Here is a 20335-nt window from a genome sequence, read left to right on the forward strand (position 1 = left end):
AAAAACCAAATAATCTGACAGGGAAAATACACACTAAAATTTTCCAAGTTTTCGAGATACCTTTTCCCTATTTATTTTCCAACCTATTTTTCAGTGATAGACGAAGGCAAGGCTACTGTTTGTTAATCACTGTAGCCATGCTACTGCCATGCTCATCTTCTTGTTGTATCCTAGGAAACAGTTGACCACCGTTTCTTCAGCACCAAAGGAGTGGCCGAATCTGTCCTAAGGAGACTGCCTATACAGGCCTCAACTACCAGTATAATATTTCTATTTTATTTATTTTATGTTCTCCAGTTTTATATATATTATTGATAAAGAATGACATGGCATGCGTGCAGAACATGATTGTAGCTTGTCTAAGTTGCGGACTTATCCTAGATCTGTAGACGAATGCAAACTGAAACGAGAAACAACAAAAATAGATTAGTTGTGTCAATGAAGGTCAAACAAAATTAAAACAAAAGAAAGATGAACTGGCTGGTAAAGAGTCCAAAAAAGAACGATTTAGTGTTTCTTAGATAGAAAGAAACTATCCTTGGACCTCAAAAAAACACCCCAACCAGATATGAAAAAAAACAAAACACAATCAGCAAAGTGATTTTAAAGACAAAAGCAAACTGTTTTGTGTAAGATTGTTTGAAACAAAAAGAAAAAAAAACTAAAAACTCCTAATTTTGATGTGTTTCTTGATGGAACAAGATAGGAGAACGTCTTTCTTGAAGCAACTTTAACCTAGAACGAAAATTAATAAAATCAGCAAGCCAAAATAGCAAGAACTAACTTACTAACTTAAATAAGCAAGAAATAATAAATTAAGGATAGAAAAGAGAAGATGACGTCCTAAGAAGCTTTGGAAACATTAAGAATCCACAACTCTTTTCAATGACTCTAATTCCCCTCCAAGAAAAATATCTTGGCAAGAAAAAGCTTGAAGATGATTCCCACAACTTGAAAGATTATTAAAACAGCTTCTAAAAGAAACTCAAGAGCAATTATTGAAGAAAAACTCAAAGAGAATTATTGTTAACTCAAAAAAACATAAACCAATTGTGTGTGTATAAGGGTGAACGTCTTGGCCCCCAAAATAAGTTTTCCTAACCCTAATAGAATAACTAACATGACAACTTATCAAATAAAAAAAAATCTTAAGTGTGGACTTTTAATGGGAATTCAACCAAAGGAAATAAATGGGTTGTTTGGGTTGAATTCTTGCATGATGGTCCACCTATTAAATTAAAATTAGACTTATAGTTTAAATATTTTACAATTTGGGCCACTTTGATAATTTGACATGATATTCAATTAAATTACTTTTCAAACTTCAGGATGGGTTTGTAGACATCTTAATGGGTCATTTCTTCAAGAACTGGATCTTGTGATCCGTTTGTTCTCAAAATTGGCTCGTTTAAGCTCGTACATGAAATCCAATGCGCTTCAGCTGCAAGATTCGGTTTCTTGGACCAAGATTTTCAAGATTTGAAATCTTGATTTTCTTGATTCTTGAAATTGTCTGAAACAACAAAATTGGACCAAGATTTGGTTTCTTGATTTTCTTGAAAATAAGAAAGTGAATCTTGATTTTTTTTTTGGTCGTGTGCGCATCTAGGGCTTTGGTAACGAAGTCTTGGATGATCCCATTCAGATTTGCTTAGCTTTCGACCTCGTTATTGGGCCTTGAGAAAATTTGAGCCCATCAAGTTCATGAACCTAATTTTGGGCCTTGAAACTCGCATCAATTGTTCTTGTTTAATCTTGTGATTAATATAAAGCTTTATATTACTATTATTTTACTAAAGTTTGTGCGACAATTTTAGGAATTAAAATCTCTAATCTCTTACCTCAAACCAAATACCAAAATATCTAATGATACCAAAATTTCTAATAAATAACAAAAATCTGTAAATAATACCAAATCTCTAAATCTGTAAATGATACCAAATCTCTAATGTATAACAAAATATCTAACAGAAATACCAAACTTTTTACTCAATTTTCTAATGATACCAAAATCTCTTACCAAATACAAAAATTTCTAACATATACCAATAAAAAAATTACCAATATTTTTAATTATTTTGTTAAAATTTTTATAGTAGTATAAATTAAAAATTTAATATAAAATACAGATTTTGGTTCAAGTTAAAATTTGGTACGTTTTTCGAGTGTACACCTTTTTCCTTTCTTATCAAAATCTATCACATTCTTTTTAAGAATAATATTTTTTGAAGTACTTTCCTTCTTTATTTTTTTCTCTCTTTGAGTTTTGTAAACTAAAAATTTCAATACACCTCTGATATTTTTAGATTTAAAATCAACACCAAAATAATTTTTTATAAAACATTTTTAAATTTTTAACACCAAAATCTCTCTTCAAAAACAAAAAAAATTGAAAATTTCTTAAAACTATTTGGCAATGAAGATGAGTAAGAACAACTATAATTTGTAAGAGAAGTCAGCAACATAAATCGATTGGAGTTGTTGACTTTTCATTTATATTTTAGTATTTATTACAAATTTCGATGTCTTTAAAATTTTCAATACAACTCTCATTTTTTTATTCAAAATCAACGCTCAAAATAAATTTTGTTTATAAAAAAATTTCGAAAAATTTTAACACTAAAATCTTTTCATTAAAAAAAAGGGAAATTTGAAAACTGATTGTTAATGAAGATGAGCAAGAACAACATAATTTGTAAGAGAAGTCAGCAACATAAATCAAGAGGAGTTGGTGACTTTTCATTTATATTTCAGTATTCATTACAGAATTTCGTATCTTTTAAAATTTTTACTATTGCTTTAGAGATTTTATTATTGCTTAGAAAATTTTAAAAACAATAACAGATTACAAGTTCAAGAATTTTCGTCCAAAAATGAATTTAGACTCGTTTAAACTCGGAGGTTTCTGATGGTAAAAAGTTTGTTTCGCAGAAGTCCGTAAAAAGTATTTCTTTTTTTGAAGGAAAGTTGGTAAAAAGTTTTTCTTGGTGGAAGAATAATCAATACTTCAGAGAAGATTTAACTATAAAAAAACACTATTACCGAAAAGGAAGAAAGATAAAACTAAAATATAATATACGTCATCATCTGGTAGGTCCACGTATATCCCAACAGGTCCTACCATTGGCTTGCACTTTTAGGCTTTTGGTTCTCGCTCTTTTTCTATCACACTGTCTCGCCATCTGCTGCCCAGCACTCCACAAAAGCTATAAAAATAAAGAAGAAATGTTGCGCCTCTCCTCTCGCAACTCACACGCGTTGTCAAAATAGAAAAATTAGGGTTCCTTTGTTTTGCAGGGAGATATTCATGTACTCGTCTACGCCTATCCCTTCGTTGCACTTGGCCATGGCGGCGTTACTCGGAGCTTCATTAATGGCCGTATCCGCGTTTTATATCCACAAGCGCAGTGTCGACCACGTCATCGATCGGCTTATCGAGATCCGCCGCGAATGTGTGCCGCAGGCAAGGCGGCCTCGAAGTCGCCTTGTCTCCGATGAAGACGAAGAGGATGAAGAAGTGGATTACGAACAAGATAATAGACGACTAGAAATAGAAGAAGTGGATCAGTGCCTCGACCATAAATCGAGCGCGTCTAAATCTTTTGATGAGAAAATGGAGGTGTCGAGGAGTTCTCGCATTTCCAGTTCGATGCCTAACGTGGCTTTGCGTAATGAGTGGTTCGAGGAGGATGCTAAATTTGATCAGGCGGTGAGGGAAAGAGTTCAAAGTTGCTCTGCTTCCTCGCTTGAGAAGCTTAACTTTATTCCTTCGGGTCTTCCTCCTCTTCAAACATCTCGGAGAGGTAGTTTCTTTATTTTAGGCCTATAATTGCTTTTGCACTAATCTTTTGTTTCTTTTTTCCCGTTGTTTCCATAACTGTAGAAAGTGTTTTATGACGATCGAGATAGACTTCTAATCAAATTTTGATGAAATGCGGAGCAATATTGATTACATGACAGTTAAATGCCGCATTGCTAAAAGGGAGTTTGAATAGTTTTGCTAACAGTGGGCACAAGGGAAAGTAGAAATTAGAGTTAATGTTGTAAATATATTTTCCTAAAAAATGTTCCTGATAGTTGAATAATGAAAATCGTATAAATTGATTAAAAATGAATAAACAAATAAAATGAAGTATCAGTTCTAATAAGATTTTTTTTTTTTTTTTGCCTTTGTAGTTTAAGCATACATTTCTTTTTTTTAATTCTTTAAAAATTCATTTCCTTTTGTATCCAGAAGTCATTTTGTTCTTTTTTTTCTTTTCCGAGAGCAAAAAGTAAATTGTAAAGTAATTGTAAAATGTGACTTTACGAATCAGCTCTTGGCTTGATGCACATCGAGTGTTTTAGGAAAATGGTTTGGGTTCTGAACTTGTAAATATTCACGATTTGCTAATGCAGTTGCCATGTATTCTACATGAAGTATGGTATTATTTTGTTTCTTTTCTTTTGCAGGAGAAAATCAGACTTTTAGTCATGGAGGTTCCACTATGAGGTTGGCTACCTATGGTCGGCTAATGACTCCAAGGTCGCCTGGTGGCAATGCTGCTGGGGATTCAGATGATGAAGGGACAGAGCCTGCGGATGAGGATGAGATTCTTTTTGCTGACAAGAATATTGATGTTTCTGCTGATTTGTTAAAGGTGAGCGGTTTGCTAGTTCTGGTGTTTCCTTTAGTTTCATGCCAATATCATTGCTTATAGTACAAAGCCAAAGTAGTTTCAATAGAATTTGTTTTCGAGCAGATAGGGTTTGCTTTGCCGTTAGGTTTAAGGGTTTATCATTTGTAGAGTAACCATGGTGAATCTTTTAATTACTAATAATGCATCAAAAGCAATTGATTTTTTTGTTCATCTGTTATTGGTAAATATATAGGATGTTGCTACAAAAGTTCAAAATTCGTTTCCTCTTCCATTTAGAGGCAATAGTGTTAACCATGCTCGTGACCAGACCTATAAAGCCCCTGGGAATGAGGAAAAATCTTGTGTGAATCTAGTTGGCAAGGGAAACGTTGATTCAGCTTCAGTTGGCATATTTGAGAATGATCCTGTTTTTACCAAGACTAGTTTGCCTCTCAGAAGCACATTGCATGGTATCATAGCTTCTCTAAATCTGAATGCTTTTACTATCTATCTCTGTTGTAAACTTAATTTTATATTTAGTAAATTGGAGTTTTCTATTACTTTAATTTGTTAATTGGTGTCTTGGGTGTATTAACACATTTTTCCTCTATATAGATATTTATTAAGCAAGACTGACAGGCCTAGTTAGAATTAGTCTTTATTTCTTACTAGAAGTGCTTGAGTAAGAACACTTCAAAGTTGATTGTTGTTCTGCTTTTAACAATCTCTATACAGACTCAACAAATGTTGAAGAGGAGGAAGTAAGAAAGATGGTACGGGAGTGCTTGGAATTGCGAGACAATTATGTTTACAGGGAGGAGATTGCTCCATGGACCAAGGAACCTGTGATGGAACCTAGCGTTCCGAAGGCGAGCTGTGATCCATTTCACTTTGAACCTGTTGAAAAAACAGCGGTGTGTTTTGTTTTTCTATTTTTTTTTTCTTTTTAAATATTGTTTAGAAAAAAAGGGTTACGACATTTCTGCTAAACTCATTGAAGCAAAAGTGATAAAAATATTTTCTGTATTTTACTCTGTTTTTTTCCTTTTCATGCAGCATCACTTTAGGATGGAAGATGGAGTCGTACATGTTTATGCAAGTGAAAGTGGTATGTACCATTAGTGTATACCATATTATATTGTCAACAATGAATCAGATTTGTCAATTAAGTGTTTTTCTTGAACATGACAAGGTTATATTGTCGGTTTTGGGCCGAAATCTTAATATCTAGTTGGAAATTTTGATGCCCCAGGAATAGAGTTTCTAGTGTGTGAGTATGGGGACAGGAGTTCTTTTAGTGTAACACTGTTTAACATGACTGGTCTCTAAAACATAATCTGTTGGAAATGATGCAAAAATTATTTAAACTATAGTTGTATGCTTGATCTGCGTGTTTCCATCACTTAAGGTTATTTCCTTTGATGAACCCTAAAACAGTAAATCATCTGTCTATGAATTTTCAGGCACTGTTGAGCTTTTTCCTGTTGCAAGTTCAACAACATTTTTCACTGATATGCATCACCTCCTAAAAGTCATGTCAGCTGGAAATGTTCGCTCTGCTTGTCATCACCGACTAAGGTTTCTAGAAGAGGTAGGCTTTGAACTCTAAATTGTGTATTTTATCCACTTTGGCTTGTTTATGTAACTTACAACTGGATGCTGCACAGAAGTTCCGCCTTCATCTGTTAATAAATGCAGATAGGGAGTTTTTGGCTCAGAAGAGTGCACCACACCGGGATTTCTACAATATCCGGAAGGTTGATACACATGTGCATCATTCTGCTTGCATGAACCAGAAACATCTGCTTAGTTTCATCAAATCAAAACTACGAAAAGAACCTGATGAGGTTATTTTGAATTCCTTTTATTTGCTAATTTAGCATCCTGTGTTTTGTTTGTAAGCATTTAAAATGGATCGTAATCAACACAATCCTACATGAAACTGTGCAGGTTGTTATATTTAGGGATGGAAAGTATATGACATTGAAAGAAGTTTTTGAGAGTTTGGACTTGACTGGGTAGGCAAAACCTTGGTTCCATTCACTTCTATGTTTCAGAAAGTGCTTTGATTTATTTCAACTAATGTTTCACCTGCCCTATATTTCAGATATGATCTCAATGTTGATTTGTTGGATGTTCATGCTGATAAGAGCACCTTTCATCGATTTGACAAATTCAATCTTAAATATAATCCTTGTGGGCAAAGCAGACTTAGAGAGATCTTTTTAAAGCAGGACAATCTTATCCAAGGTCTGACAACTACGTCATCACAAAGCAAGCTTAAGTTTATTTTCTATGTTTGGTCAGATAACCTTTTTTTTTCCCTTTATTGGAACTGATACAGTCACTCATTTTTTATAAGTTTTCTCCAATAGTTCTTGCTTTGTATCTCAAATTCACATTGATATCGGGGTCACAGCTCTATGTTATTGGTAACATATGTTTGGCAAAATTAACTGATTTAGTGATGTTGACTGTTTTAGTTCTCAGATTCTAGGTTGAGACCTTTTTTCCTTTTTTGGATATTGCCATCACTCTTAATATAAATTTGGGCAAGCATTGACAAATTAAGTGGTGCTTGTACAGGACGTTTTCTGGCAGAAGTTACAAAGCAAGTGCTATCAGATCTTGAAACAAGCAAATATCAGGTAGAATAAAGTCATAATGCTCTGCTTTAATCATTACTTGTGCATCCTCCATTTTAGCATGTCCCATATAGAAATATTAATTAAATTCATACTGTTAAGAGATATTTATTTACTCTTTCAACCTCCAAAGTATTTATGGAAGCGTTTCTGTAAAAATGTTTGCATGCTGTTTGAAGTTTAGGTCCTTGGGTTAATCTTATGTTTTTTGTTTAGGCATTCAGCATTCTTGGCGTTTAGTTTAGTTGGAATTTTAAATTATGATAGATCTGAAACTTTGTTATTTTTATGCAATGTGGGTTTTCACCTTGTAAAACCAAATGCTGCTGCAGTGCAAAATTCAACCTTAAAGCTTTATTTGTTGTCTAAATTATTTTATTGAAGCCTAAGAATTGTTGGTATTGTTTCGGCTAATTGACCTTAAAGTATCAACTGCCTTTTTTTGGATGGTCATATTCCTTCCAAGGGCTAAATTACTAAAAGCCGATGAAGTATCCTTCTTTTTCTTAAGTGAGCCTCTGTTTTTATTTTATGCAAATAACCTTTTATTTTCAAACAAAAGATTGACTTCTGTTATGGTCAATGCCGCCAAAATTTTCTTTATCCACATGGAAGCTGACCTGGCTTGATGATGTGGTAAAAAAATGAACAGTTTGTATTTTTTGAAAAATATAACACTTAAGAACTTTCTTTCTTCTTGCCTCCCAATTCTCACCACCAATTCCTTAGCCCAAATCAGTTTTGGCCTCCAGCATTGATCATAACAAAAGTAAACTTTCTATTAGAAATAATTTCTTTAGGTACAAATTAAAGGGTAAGATATTGTTTGGGTACAGAAAAAGCATATGAGCTTACTTTAGAAAAGTGACAACACTGGGCAATTTTAGTATTCTATCCTCCCACCAACTTTGTCCAATGTTTTTTGCCTTATCACCAGACAGTAAAAGGGCCTTTGACCTTTTCAGGCTAAGCGCCTGCCTGGTGCATGTAGGGGGAAAAGGCCTTCTAATTGAAGTTCTCGTTAATATCTCTTTAATTGTTTCTTAATTGTAACAAAGGGATAATATCGAACTCTCTACTTCTCAATATTTGAGTATTCAATACCAGGCATGGGATCATATGGAAATATGCATATGGTTGACAAAAGAAAGAAAATTTGGCATGTTCTGTAGCTCAAACTGGAGCACTTTTTTTAGTTTATTATTATAATTATATATCTTCGGCTTATTTATATACAGACATGGAATTACCAAAACACGCATACATGTGCCTTAACATAAGCAAGTGTTTTTTTTTTTTTTTTGTGCGCCATGTGCCTTATACAATAAAAGGATTCTAGCACCTAGAGTGCTCCTTGCGCCTCTGACAACACTGAATAATATATATATTTTCTAGATGGCAGAGTACAGGGTGTCCATATATGGAAGGAAACAAAGTGAATGGGACCAGTTGGCAAGTTGGTTTATTAACAATGAAATTTATAGTGAGACTACTGTTTGGTTAATCCAGGTATAGTGGCAATATTATTTCTCTTCTTTCTAGTGATTCTCCTGCTATCTAGCTTTGCAGTTGGATTCTTTCTTCTTTACATCTCCATTTGATAATGTTTATTTAAGTATTAACTGCTGGTTTTCTTGGATGCTTTCTTGTTATTGAGTCAAATGATCGTATCTTGTTTGGACATGTTTATTTAAGAATTGCCCCCAAGTAGTTTCTTGAATCATCTAAAATTGGAAAAATTAGTCTTATGGTAACTCTAATGAAAAGTATTTGAAAGTATGCACAAGCTAATAACATTTTGGAAATTAAAATTTAAGATCGGTTTTTAGGGTACCATGTCCATATCAAGCATCATCTTTCAAGATTACTGTTTTCTCTCTCTCTCTCTCTCTCCCTCTGTCTCTGTGATATATTTCTCAAGTCAAAGGTAACCTTCTTCACTTGATTTTGACTTAATTTTGCAGTTACCACGATTGTATAATGTGTACAAGCAAATGGGAATTGTAAAATCTTTTCAGAATATTCTGGACAATGTTTTCATTCCACTATTTGAAGTTACAGTTGATCCAAATTCTCATCCTCAACTACACGTGTTCCTAAAAATGGTGAGTTCTATGTTCATCGGAGAACATACTGTGCTATAATAAGAGATTTCATTGTTATTGGGGTAACGGAAAATACAGTTAAAAAATGCTTCTTTATTGGAATGACCTGCATTACAGCAAGCTGAATAAATGATGCCTTAACTTTATTCATTGTGTTCTCATAATTCTTTAAAACCATTCGAAAATTCTCTTGAGCCACATTATATGGTCAATTTTTGGGTCTGTACTGCATATTGAACATGGGTACATCCTTGCGATTTTAGATGGATGGAGTTGGACAGCAAAGCAATTGAATATCTGATATTATAGAATCTGTCTGCTGCAAATTTGGTAACTTTCAGATTCAGATATTAGATTTACTATCTGCTGTGGATTTGGATAAACCCTTGGATATTTGTTATCCCACTTCACTTTAGTTTTCATGCTGATTGTCAGATCCTCGCATCTGTTATCCAAATTCATTTTTTTTATATGGATAAATTTATTTTTAAAAGGACTGGCTCAAAAATTTTGGATGCTTAGCCGAATTGGATATCCAACAGATTGTTTTTTACAGTGGGTGCGGACTCAAATAGTAGTATTTGGATAGTAAGTTAATATTAAACAGATTTAGATATTGGACAAACTAAGCGGATTTGGAGATTTCAAAGATTGCAGTGTGATATTGGATCGATTGCCATCCCTAATTTAGGTTGTTTTGTTTGTTGAACCACCATTCGTTTAGTCTTGTCATATAATGCATTATTTTGTAGAACTTTCCTCAATTGTTGTAATAATCAGTTTGTCAGGGAAAATGTTTGTAGCCTTTTACTTGTGAATGCTGCAAAGAAATGCTAATGTCTCTTAATACAGGTGGTTGGCTTTGATTTAGTTGATGATGAGAGTAAACCAGAGAGGCGTCCTACAAAGCACATGCCAACTCCTGCTGAATGGACTAATGAATTTAATCCTGCATATTCTTATTATGCCTACTACTTTTATGCAAACCTTTATACACTCAACAAGGTTTGTATTATTTTCTAATCTTATCATAGTTATTTTACATACCATTATTGCTTTTTACACAGCAATTGGGCTTTTGGTCTTTTGATGTTAGGGGAAGATTTAGTCGGCTTTTATGATTTTATGTAATCATCCCCTGATTCAGTAATATCTGGAATATACTTTAAGACTAATTATTGAAGTCAATGTTGCTGAATAAAAGTTTGTCAGAAGGATATGGGGGAATGAAACATCATGTGATCCTTTACAACACTTGAGCTGGTTAGGTGCCTGGGGTAAAGAGGAAGATTATTTTATCCTTGATCGTTTTGTTATAGATGTTATGTTGAAACGTTTCATAATTTTTATTTTTTCCTTTTTTCAGCTTCGTGAGTCAAAAGGAATGCAGACAATAAAACTCCGACCTCACTGTGGGGAGGTAAAAGTCAATTTCTCTCTGTTTTAGTGTTTCTGCAGGTATTTAAATTGCTTTTGACACTTGCAAATTTATGCAGGCTGGTGATATTGACCATTTAGCTGCTGCTTTCCTTCTGTGCAACAATATATCTCACGGGATTAATCTCCGGAAATCCCCTGTTTTGCAGTACTTGTATTACCTCGCTCAGGTTGTCTTGCAGGATTTTCCATAAACAAGTTTCTTTCTAGCAGATGGTTTTAGCCTTTTTTGTGTTGTAAAAATAGAGCATGAAAAATGGCATATGCATGGGCAGTTTTTCAGTTGTATTATGCGCTTATTCCAAAACCAATCAGTGGGGATGTCATCACATCTCGTTCCCATCTGTTGGAATATGCAGAATCTGCATCTGCAGCCCTTGTATTATTCTGCATTAACAGTTTACGAGTGACTTTTGGAATGAACTCCCCCTTTAAAATAGTACAATTGATTCAATTACTAATGTTGATCATCTTACTGTTCTTTTATCAGATCGGATTGGCCATGTCTCCTCTGAGCAATAATTCCCTTTTCCTGGACTATCATCGCAACCCATTTCCTTCATTCTTTCAGCGTGGGCTAAATGTTTCTCTTTCATCTGATGACCCTTTACAAATTCATTTGACGAAGGAAGCGCTTGTGGAAGAGTACAGTGTTGCAGCACAGGTTTGTTACTTTTGACATCTTCCTGGTACTATATCTACAATACTATGGAAAACCAAAAGGCCAGTTCTCTCTCTCTGTCTCTATATATTTATATATCCTTTTCCAATATTCCTGAAAATGTCAAAGGGAAAAAAAAATTCATCCAACTGTTCCCCCACCACAATCTAAAGGAACTAGTAAATTAAAAGACACATGGTAAGGTGCTTAACCATAATGCTTGATGTCTGTCATCATCTTAAATCGGTACTTTGCAGGTTTGGAAGCTCAGTGCTTGTGACTTATGTGAGATTGCTAGAAATTCTGTATACCAGTCTGGGTTTTTGCACATGTCAAAGGTGAGAGAGATCTCTGAAACTTACTTCTCTGCTTTCTTGGCCCTTCAATTTTTTTTGTGAAGTATGGAAGCAACTTGCTGGATTCATTGTTTCAAGAACCAAGCAAAGTTTCTCATTCTATCTTTTTACATAAATCCTTTTGAATGACGGGCTCTCTATTGGCGGGTACACTTCAGTTAAAAAAATGGGCAACTACTTTATTATCTAATTGAGGAAAAATTGATTCTATTTAGGGTAATTGATATTGCAAATAAAGGAGTGAGAGGATGCTTATATTATAAGTGACGTGTTGGCTGAAATTGTTTCTCTTCAATTCTTTCATCTTCAACATCATCGGGCATGTTCATTAACTTACATCCATACTAAGCAGGAAAAATGGTCAATAGGAAGCCTATAACCTGTAATTGTGCTTTTTTTTTTTTTCTTTCTATTCACTTGCAGCAGGCTTGAACAAAGCCTTTCAAAGCTCAAGCCCTGTAAAAATAAGATAAAATTTTGTGTAAAGTTCCAGGTTGCTTGAGAAGGTAAAATGTTATTGATATATTTTCTGGGAAACTCATAATGTGGATTTGAAAATGGTCTTTATAATATTTGGTTGGGATTCGGAGATACGCCAAATTCACTGACATTGACTGACCAACCTTTGATAGTCTTTTTCCATACGTCTAAGTCCTCAGTAGCTCTTGCGAATGGTAAATCTATGAAAGAAGCCATAGTTAAAACATTTTCTACACATTATCGTTCCCTTTTTACTGCAGTTGCATTGGCTTGGCAACAAATATTTCCTAAGAGGTCCAGAAGGGAATGACATTCAGAAGACAAATGTTCCAAACATGAGGATTGCCTTTCGACATGAGGTATATTTACATTATTTCTTTATAGAACTTATCATCTCTGATGGTGGCTAATGTTTTGGAATTTGGCAGACATGGATAGATGAGATGCAGTATCTTTACTCGGGGAGAGCAAGAATTCCAGAAGAAATAGATCCTGCGATGTAACTGAATGTAATACGTGAATCATGAAAGCAAGTTTCAAGTAGTGGGAAGATGATGCGAAGATTTGGAGAGCAATGGGTTGAAGGAGGCTGGCTAGCTATTCTTTCAAGCTTAGCCTTATAAGTGGCGGAAGGGATTTTTACCCTTAGCTATTTCCTTACAGATCGGAAATCATTCATTCTTGCTGCAATCATTATAGTTTCTAATATATATAGTGAATTAACTCTGTTATATTTTTGCTTTCAATAATTTGGGCAACCAAAGTCATGTTCCTTTTAGTTTTAACTTCAACTAAGAATAAAGAAATTATGTAGCTTTGATCGCTGTGAATGATCTGTATGTGCGAGAATGTCTTAATCCATGTGTTGGTTCTTGTTTTATTAGTTCCAAAGAAGGATGGAACTTGGCGGATGTGTATTGTGCTATAAATAAGATCACGGTAAAGTATCGACATCCTATCCCTCGATTAGATGTGATGTGAGCTTGTAATCGGTTTAGAATGACAAGTCACTTGAATGCCTGATCGTTTCTAAATAGGTACTTGAAAACTAAAAAAATAAGATAGGAATCTTGAATCAAAGACTTGTATGAGAAAAGAACCAATGGACTTGTATGAGAAAAGAACCAATGTTATTGAATCAAAGACTTGTATGAGAAAAGAACTAATGTTATTGAATGTGACCCGTTTTCTATAAGATAAATAATTGAAAACAAGAATTTTGAACATACCTCGACTTCTTCTTGTTTATGAAAGAAACAAGAACCAAATGTATAAAAATATGAAAGTAAGAATGCCACATGGCAAAACCCTTGATAAGTTCAGTTTGAATGTTCTTAAGAACTCAAGAGAAAATCTCACAAAATGTATTTTGATTCATCAACCTCCAAATTACAAAATGAGCAACTATTTGTATACTATTCTAGGTATATGGATAGTTAATCCATCCATGTAATTTAGTACATGAAAAGTCACATAACTCCCAACTTTACATGTAGACTTAATAAAGTGGAAGAACTTCAAAAGTCACATTCAACCCCCATTTTGGACGGTGACTTCTTGAATTTTGATTTGGAGATGAAAGGTCTTCATGAAAGATGTATGGTCAACAAAGGTACCTGCAATATAATATAAATAGGACTCATTTCACAATTCATTCATTCCACATGCATAAACTAAAATATTATGAGTGCAATAAAAATATTGAAATAAAACAAAGTAAGAAACATAATAGAAAAAAACCACAAGTTCTTTATTTAAACATGTGAATAAACTTTATTTAAGACGTGAATAAGAAAGACCTATTGAGCAACGAATAAAACATTGCAAGGTTGATGTTCCATATTAAGTCTAGAATGCAATAGGGATTGTTCCAACTCAGCCCAAACGACTTGTATGAGAACATTGAGTGCCTCCTTAAGCTTTCTAGCCCTTGCCCTCGTAATTGGCCCCATAGGTACGTGCAACACATCTCCAAGTAATAGAGCCTTCACATTTTGTCCTAATCTTGTACCCATGCTCACATCATCCCTTCCCTCTTTGAAAGGATTTGTCCTCAAATCCGAATTTGCATAAAATGGAGATAAATAAAAAAAATGTTAAAAACTCATACTAACATTGTACTCACTTGGGAGATCTATCTTATAAGAGTTATCATTAAATTTCTCCAAGACTTGAAAAGGGCCATCTCCTCTTGGAAGGAGTTTAAATCTCTGTTGGGCAGGAAACCGTTCCTTTCGCATATGTACCCAAACCAAATCTCCCGGTTCGAATACGACTTTCTTTCGACCCTTGTTGGCATGTTCTACATACTACTCTGTCCTCTTTTCAATATTATCCCAAACCTTCTTATGAAGTTGTCGAACAAATTCAACATTTATTTTTCCATCTAAATTGACAAATTCGTTAGAAGGAAAAGGAATTAAATCCAAAGGTGTAAGAGGATTGAAACAATAAACTATCTCAAAAATAGAAAATTTAGTGGCAGAATGCACACTTCGATTTTATGAAAATTCAGCATGTGGTAAACACTCCTCCCACGTCTTTAAATTTTATTGAATGATAGCTCGAAGCAGCATTGACAACGTACAATTTACAACTTCGGTTTGCCCATCAGGTTGGGGATGACATGTAGTGGATAACAACAATTTAGTGCCTAACTTACCCCGTAAGGACTTCTAAAAGTAGCTCAAAAACTTGGTATCTCGATCAGACACAATGCTTTTTGGAATTTCGTGTAATTTGACAATTTCCTTGAAAAACAAATTAGCAATATACTTAGCATCATTAGTTTTTCAACAAGGTATAAAAAGAGCCATTTTAGAAAAATGGTCCACCATAACAAAAATAGAATCTTTCCCACTACTGGACCTTGGTAATCCTAACACAAAATCCATTGAAATATCTATCCAAGGTTCCATAAAGTATTGGTAATGGGGTGTACAAGCCATAGGAGTTTACTCGCGATTTAGCCTTTTTTGCAAAATATGCAATTTTGACAAAAACGCTCGTCGTCTCATCGCATGTGGCCAAAAAAATGTTCATGCAATACATCTAGAGGTTTTGCAACTCCAAAATGTCTCATTAGGCCTCCCCCGTGGGCTTCTTTCACAAGTAGCTCTCAAACAAAACTCCTTAGTATACAAAGCTTATTTTCTCGAAAAAGAAATCCATCATGCTTGAAAAACTTACGAAAAGGTTCTTTTTCACAAGCTGTAAAAATATTGCCAAAATCAAAGTCATGTTCATACAAGTCCTTTATGTGCTCCAATCCAAATAATTTAGCAATACATACTGTCGAGATAATGTGTCAGCAATTACATTTTCCTTACCTTGCTTGTATTTTATGACATAAGGAAAAGTATTGATGCGAGTCTTAAGGCCCAAAATCAGGCTCATGAACGTAATGGACTCAAAATTCCTCAAGGCCTAAAAACAAGGTCGAAGGCCAAGCAAATCCAAGCAAGATTGAACGGGACCATCCAAGACTTTGTTACCATGGCCCTAGATGTGTACACGACCAAAAAGGAAAATCAAGATTTATTTTCTCGTTTTCAAGAAAATCAAGAAAATCAAGAAACCGAATCTTGGTCCAATTTTGTTGTTTCAGGTAATTTCAAGAATTAAGAAAATCAAGATTCCAAATCTTGGAAATCTTGGTCCAAGAAACCGAATCTTGTAGCCAAGGCACATTGGATTTCATGTACTAGCTTTAATGAGCCAATTTCGAGAACAAACAGATTACAAGACCAAGTTCTTAAAAAAATGGCCCATTAAGATGTCTACAAGCCCATCCTGAAGTTTAAAAAGAATTTTAATTGAATATCAGGCCAAATTATCAAAGTGGCCCAAATTGTAAAATATTTAAACTATATGTCCAATTTTATTTTAATAGGTGGATCATCATGTAAGAATTCAACCCAAGGAGTCCATTTAACTCATTTGGTTGAATTCCCATTAAAAGTCCACACTTAGAATTATTTTATTTTTTTTATTTGATGAGTTGCCATGTTAGTTATTCCATTAGGGTTAGGAAAACTTATTTTGGGGGCCTATAAGTAGCATGGTCGTCCACCCTTATACACATACAATTGATTTTTTTTAATAATTCTCTTTGAGTTTTTCTTAAGGAATTACTCTTGAGTTTCTTTTAGAAGCTATTTTAACAATCTTTTAGGCTATGGAAATCATCTTCAAGTTTTTTCTTGCTAAGATCTCATTCTTGTTAGGGGGATTAGAGCCATTGAAAGGAGTTGTGGATTCTTAATGTTTCCAAGGCTTCTTAGGACGTCATCTTCCCTTTTCTAGCTTTAATTTATCATTTCTTGTTTATTTTAATTTAGTTCTTGCTGTTTTAGCTTGTTGGATTTATTGATTTTCGTTCTAAGTTAAAATTGTTTCAAGGGAGACGTTCGTGTTCCATCAAGAAACACGCCAAAATTAGGAGTTGTAATGTTTTCTTGCACAAAACATTTTGCTTTTGTCTTTAAAATCACTTCTAACAAATCTATTTTGTGTTTTTTTTTTACGGATCTGGTTGGGCATTTTCTTGAGGTCCAAGGACGGTTTTTTTCCATCCAAGAAACCCTAATTCGTTCTCTATTGGACTCTTTACCAGACGGTTCATCTTTCTTTTATTTTACTTTCTTTTGACTCTCCTTTGTGACAACTAATCTATTTTCATTGTTTCTTGTTTCATTTTATGTTCACCTAGAGATCTAGGTTAAATCCGCAGCTTAGACAAGCTATGATCCTATTTCGCATGCGTGCTATATTATTATTTATCATTTGGTATCAGATTTGTGCGTTTTGGGTGTTCATGGTTGATTTCTAAACTGGTTTCCATTACAAAACAGCCTATAAGCATTTTTTTACCCAGTTTAAGTGGGTAAACGTTTTACAATTGATCTAAAATTTTATATACTAATTCTTGGCACTGTATTATAATATAAAAAAATATTTTCCATGAAAAAAAAGTGATCAAAAAGTGCAAAAAAAGAAAAATATGAAAAATAAATAATATATATTATGTGGGTTGAATTTTAAGCCGTAACTTTCTAGATCAGATTTACATTGTTTGAGGAGGCTCCATTTTAAATTTAGTAATTTTTGGAAATTGGAAACACCTCGAACAAATTTTGTCAAGTTGCTTTGCAACTTTTTGAGTTATTGGGTTTCAACAATTTTCATTGACTCTTAGCCTTAGGTTTCTATTTGTTGTTTCTTTTTATTGTTCCTTTACGCATTCTAACACTTTATTACTTCTTGTGTTAGTAGGTTAAAGCACATTACACATTCCTTCCTCTGTGCAACACAATTATTTGGTGTCTAGCAACTTTTGGACTCCTAGTGCCATTAGGATATTTGGCAGCTAGATTCTTTAACATTTTGATTCATTGTCATAAATACTCCTAAAGGACTCACAAGATTAATTCTTACCTCATTGAGAATTCAATTTTATTTTTAAGTGCATAACGATGAGATTTGTTTAAATTTTTTCTTTTTGAGTGCTGTATTCTTTTTTAGATTTGTCACAATGTTTAGTAGTGGCAAAGGAAGTGATGATCAGAGTGACACACCACTAATGACCATCAAAAATCTTGCTGGTATCACAACGAAATTACAACATGACCTCAATGAAGTTAAATGATAAGTATCAAACACAGGTTTGATAGGTTGCAACGAAATCTAGAGTATCGAAATGCTCGAGATTAGAAATGTGACACTATTCTAGACACAATCAATAAAAATTTGAAATGTCTAAGTACCAAAATTGAGTGTTGAAATCATAATTGGGGAGATAAGGTTGATTAGCCTCGTCTTTGTGCAAATAATGCTCAATGTGTCTCTCGTGCAAATGATGAGACTTTGGTTAATAATGACTGTAGGCAACATTTTTTTTAGCTAAATCAAAGTTCTCAATTCCAGAATTTCATGGAAAGAAATGATCAAGAGACTTATTGTGATGGAAAAAGTGATCATAAATTAGTTTGACAATTTAAGGAGAGATGGCCAAACGAAAGGAGGACTACAATTGAGCTATCACCTTTTGTGCAATGTTATTGGTGTTTTAACAGCCTGGTTTTAGCTAAATCAGAACAGCAGTTTTGGAACCACAAATGTCAGAAAATTATTTTAATATTATTTTATGTGTTTACGGTATGATTTTATGTATGTGTGAATTTCATGAGCTAATTTTATCGTTTAAAAGTTAAATTTGAGAAAAATGACTAAATCGCATAAAATGCAAAAGTCGCATTCTACTTGTTAAAGGTGCCAAATAGCTTTGGCTTTTAAATATGATGGCCTTAAATGGTAATTAGACCATTTTAAAGGTTAACAGACCTTAATGGACATCCATTATATGTTATTATATGTTTATAATAAAGGTTATAATAGTAAAATGGTTAATTAAGTTATAATTTAATTAAAACAAAGCCAAAATTTCATTTTCATTCATCTTTGGCAATCGAATTTTAGAGAAGAAAGAAAGAGTTGAAGCTTTTTAGGGTTCGGCACCTTACTATCTTGATTAAGGAACGGTTTTAGCTTAGTTTTTTTTTATTATTTCTACATTTTTGTAATCGTTTCTTTGTATTCTAGCTAGCCCATGCCTTAATTTTTGAAGTTGTTACTAATTTTGTGAAGTGCCATTGATAAATGCTTGAGATTTTGAATGTTTTATGATGAAAAATGAATATCTATTGATAGTTATTGTAACACCCCTTACCCAAATTCAACGCCGGAACAAGATACAAGGTGTTACCGTACTTAAACACATGCTTACAAACATTTCCGTGCCATAATTTTGGTCCAAATCATATCTTTTTGAAAACGGAACATAAAATCCCTAATACGAGCCCATGAGGCCCAAAACACACTTCAAAAAATATTTGAGACTTAACTGAGTACTTTAGAAAACTTTAAAAAAATTTCAAGGTAAATAGGGCACACGCCTGTGTGGAAAAGTGACACGCCCGTGTGTCGTCCTAACATGATCGTGCTGAAGGCCCGTGTAGCTCACATGGCCATGGGCATATCTGGACATGCCCCTGTCCCTAACCCGTGTGGATTTATTTTTTGATTTGAACCTACAGGGGTTTTCACATGGACTGGCACACGCCCGTGTCCCTCACACGGCCATGACACGCCTGTGTCTCAGCCTGTGTATAAAAACCTTAACATTCTGTTTCTAACATCATCAACCAATTAAGGGCGCACGGCCAAGGGACACGCCCGTGTGTTAGGCTATGTCCTCCACATGGCTGAGACACACGGCCTTGTCTCTACCCGTGTGTTTACTACCATGCATACTGACTTGAAAAACTGAGGTGTAGGGGACACAGGCCGGACTACACCCCCCGTGGGGCAGACCGTGTGTGAGACACACGCCCGTATGTCTACCCGTATGGACAAAAACAAGGCTATTTAACAAGCCTTTTTGCCACCCTTATTTGCACCAACCTACACAACATCAACCAAAACCAATCCAAGCATAACACATATAACCAAAACAACCACAACTGTAAGAAATTTGCATCAAATGCATTTAATAATAATTAATATTAGCCAACATTAATGGCCTATACAAAATGAATATCACATCCATCATATGAGCCAACTATTGTGTCTAAACTAACAAGACACTAAACAAAAGATTCAAGTCCCTATACATGCCAAAATAAAAAATATTAAGCTAGCTATACCAAAGCTTCAGGTGATAGTGTGATCAATGCCTCCGACATCCCTTGATCCCCGATACTAGCTTGATGGCACTATAAGAAAATAGAAAGGAAAAGGAGTAAGCATAAAGCTTAGTAAGTTGCATATAAATAAGTAACAACATCAACCATGCATATTATAAATCAACACAACATTCTTGAGTGAACATGGGTAAATATCACTACATGCTTATATATATATCACAAGTATAAACCAAAGATTTCAATATCGTCCCAAGATCATTTTCATAGCTAGAACTTACTTATGTCATTCTTACCATCAAGGCAACATAACTAGACTCATATCTCATGAG

At 34.1% G+C, this 20335-nt stretch overlaps 1 protein-coding gene across 1 annotated transcript; it reads left to right on the top strand.

Moving 5' to 3' along the window:
• The first annotated feature begins 3058 nt into the window (after positions 1-3058).
• On the top strand, positions 3059-13197 carry LOC108465051 (probable AMP deaminase). Its single transcript, XM_017765362.2, has 19 exons — positions 3059-3803; positions 4453-4640; positions 4873-5089; positions 5355-5533; positions 5676-5727; positions 6083-6210; positions 6287-6466; positions 6570-6637; positions 6727-6869; positions 7206-7267; positions 8660-8773; positions 9229-9369; positions 10222-10374; positions 10736-10789; positions 10866-10976; positions 11297-11470; positions 11725-11805; positions 12564-12662; positions 12732-13197. The coding sequence occupies exons 1-19, from the start codon at positions 3308-3310 to the stop codon at positions 12804-12806; spliced, it is 2715 nt and encodes a 904-aa protein (XP_017620851.1). The 5' UTR covers positions 3059-3307; the 3' UTR covers positions 12807-13197.
• The last annotated feature ends 7138 nt before the right edge of the window (positions 13198-20335 follow it).

This window comes from Gossypium arboreum, chromosome 1, assembly GCF_025698485.1.
Source record: "Gossypium arboreum isolate Shixiya-1 chromosome 1, ASM2569848v2, whole genome shotgun sequence".
NCBI classification, from domain to species: domain Eukaryota; kingdom Viridiplantae; phylum Streptophyta; class Magnoliopsida; order Malvales; family Malvaceae; genus Gossypium; species Gossypium arboreum.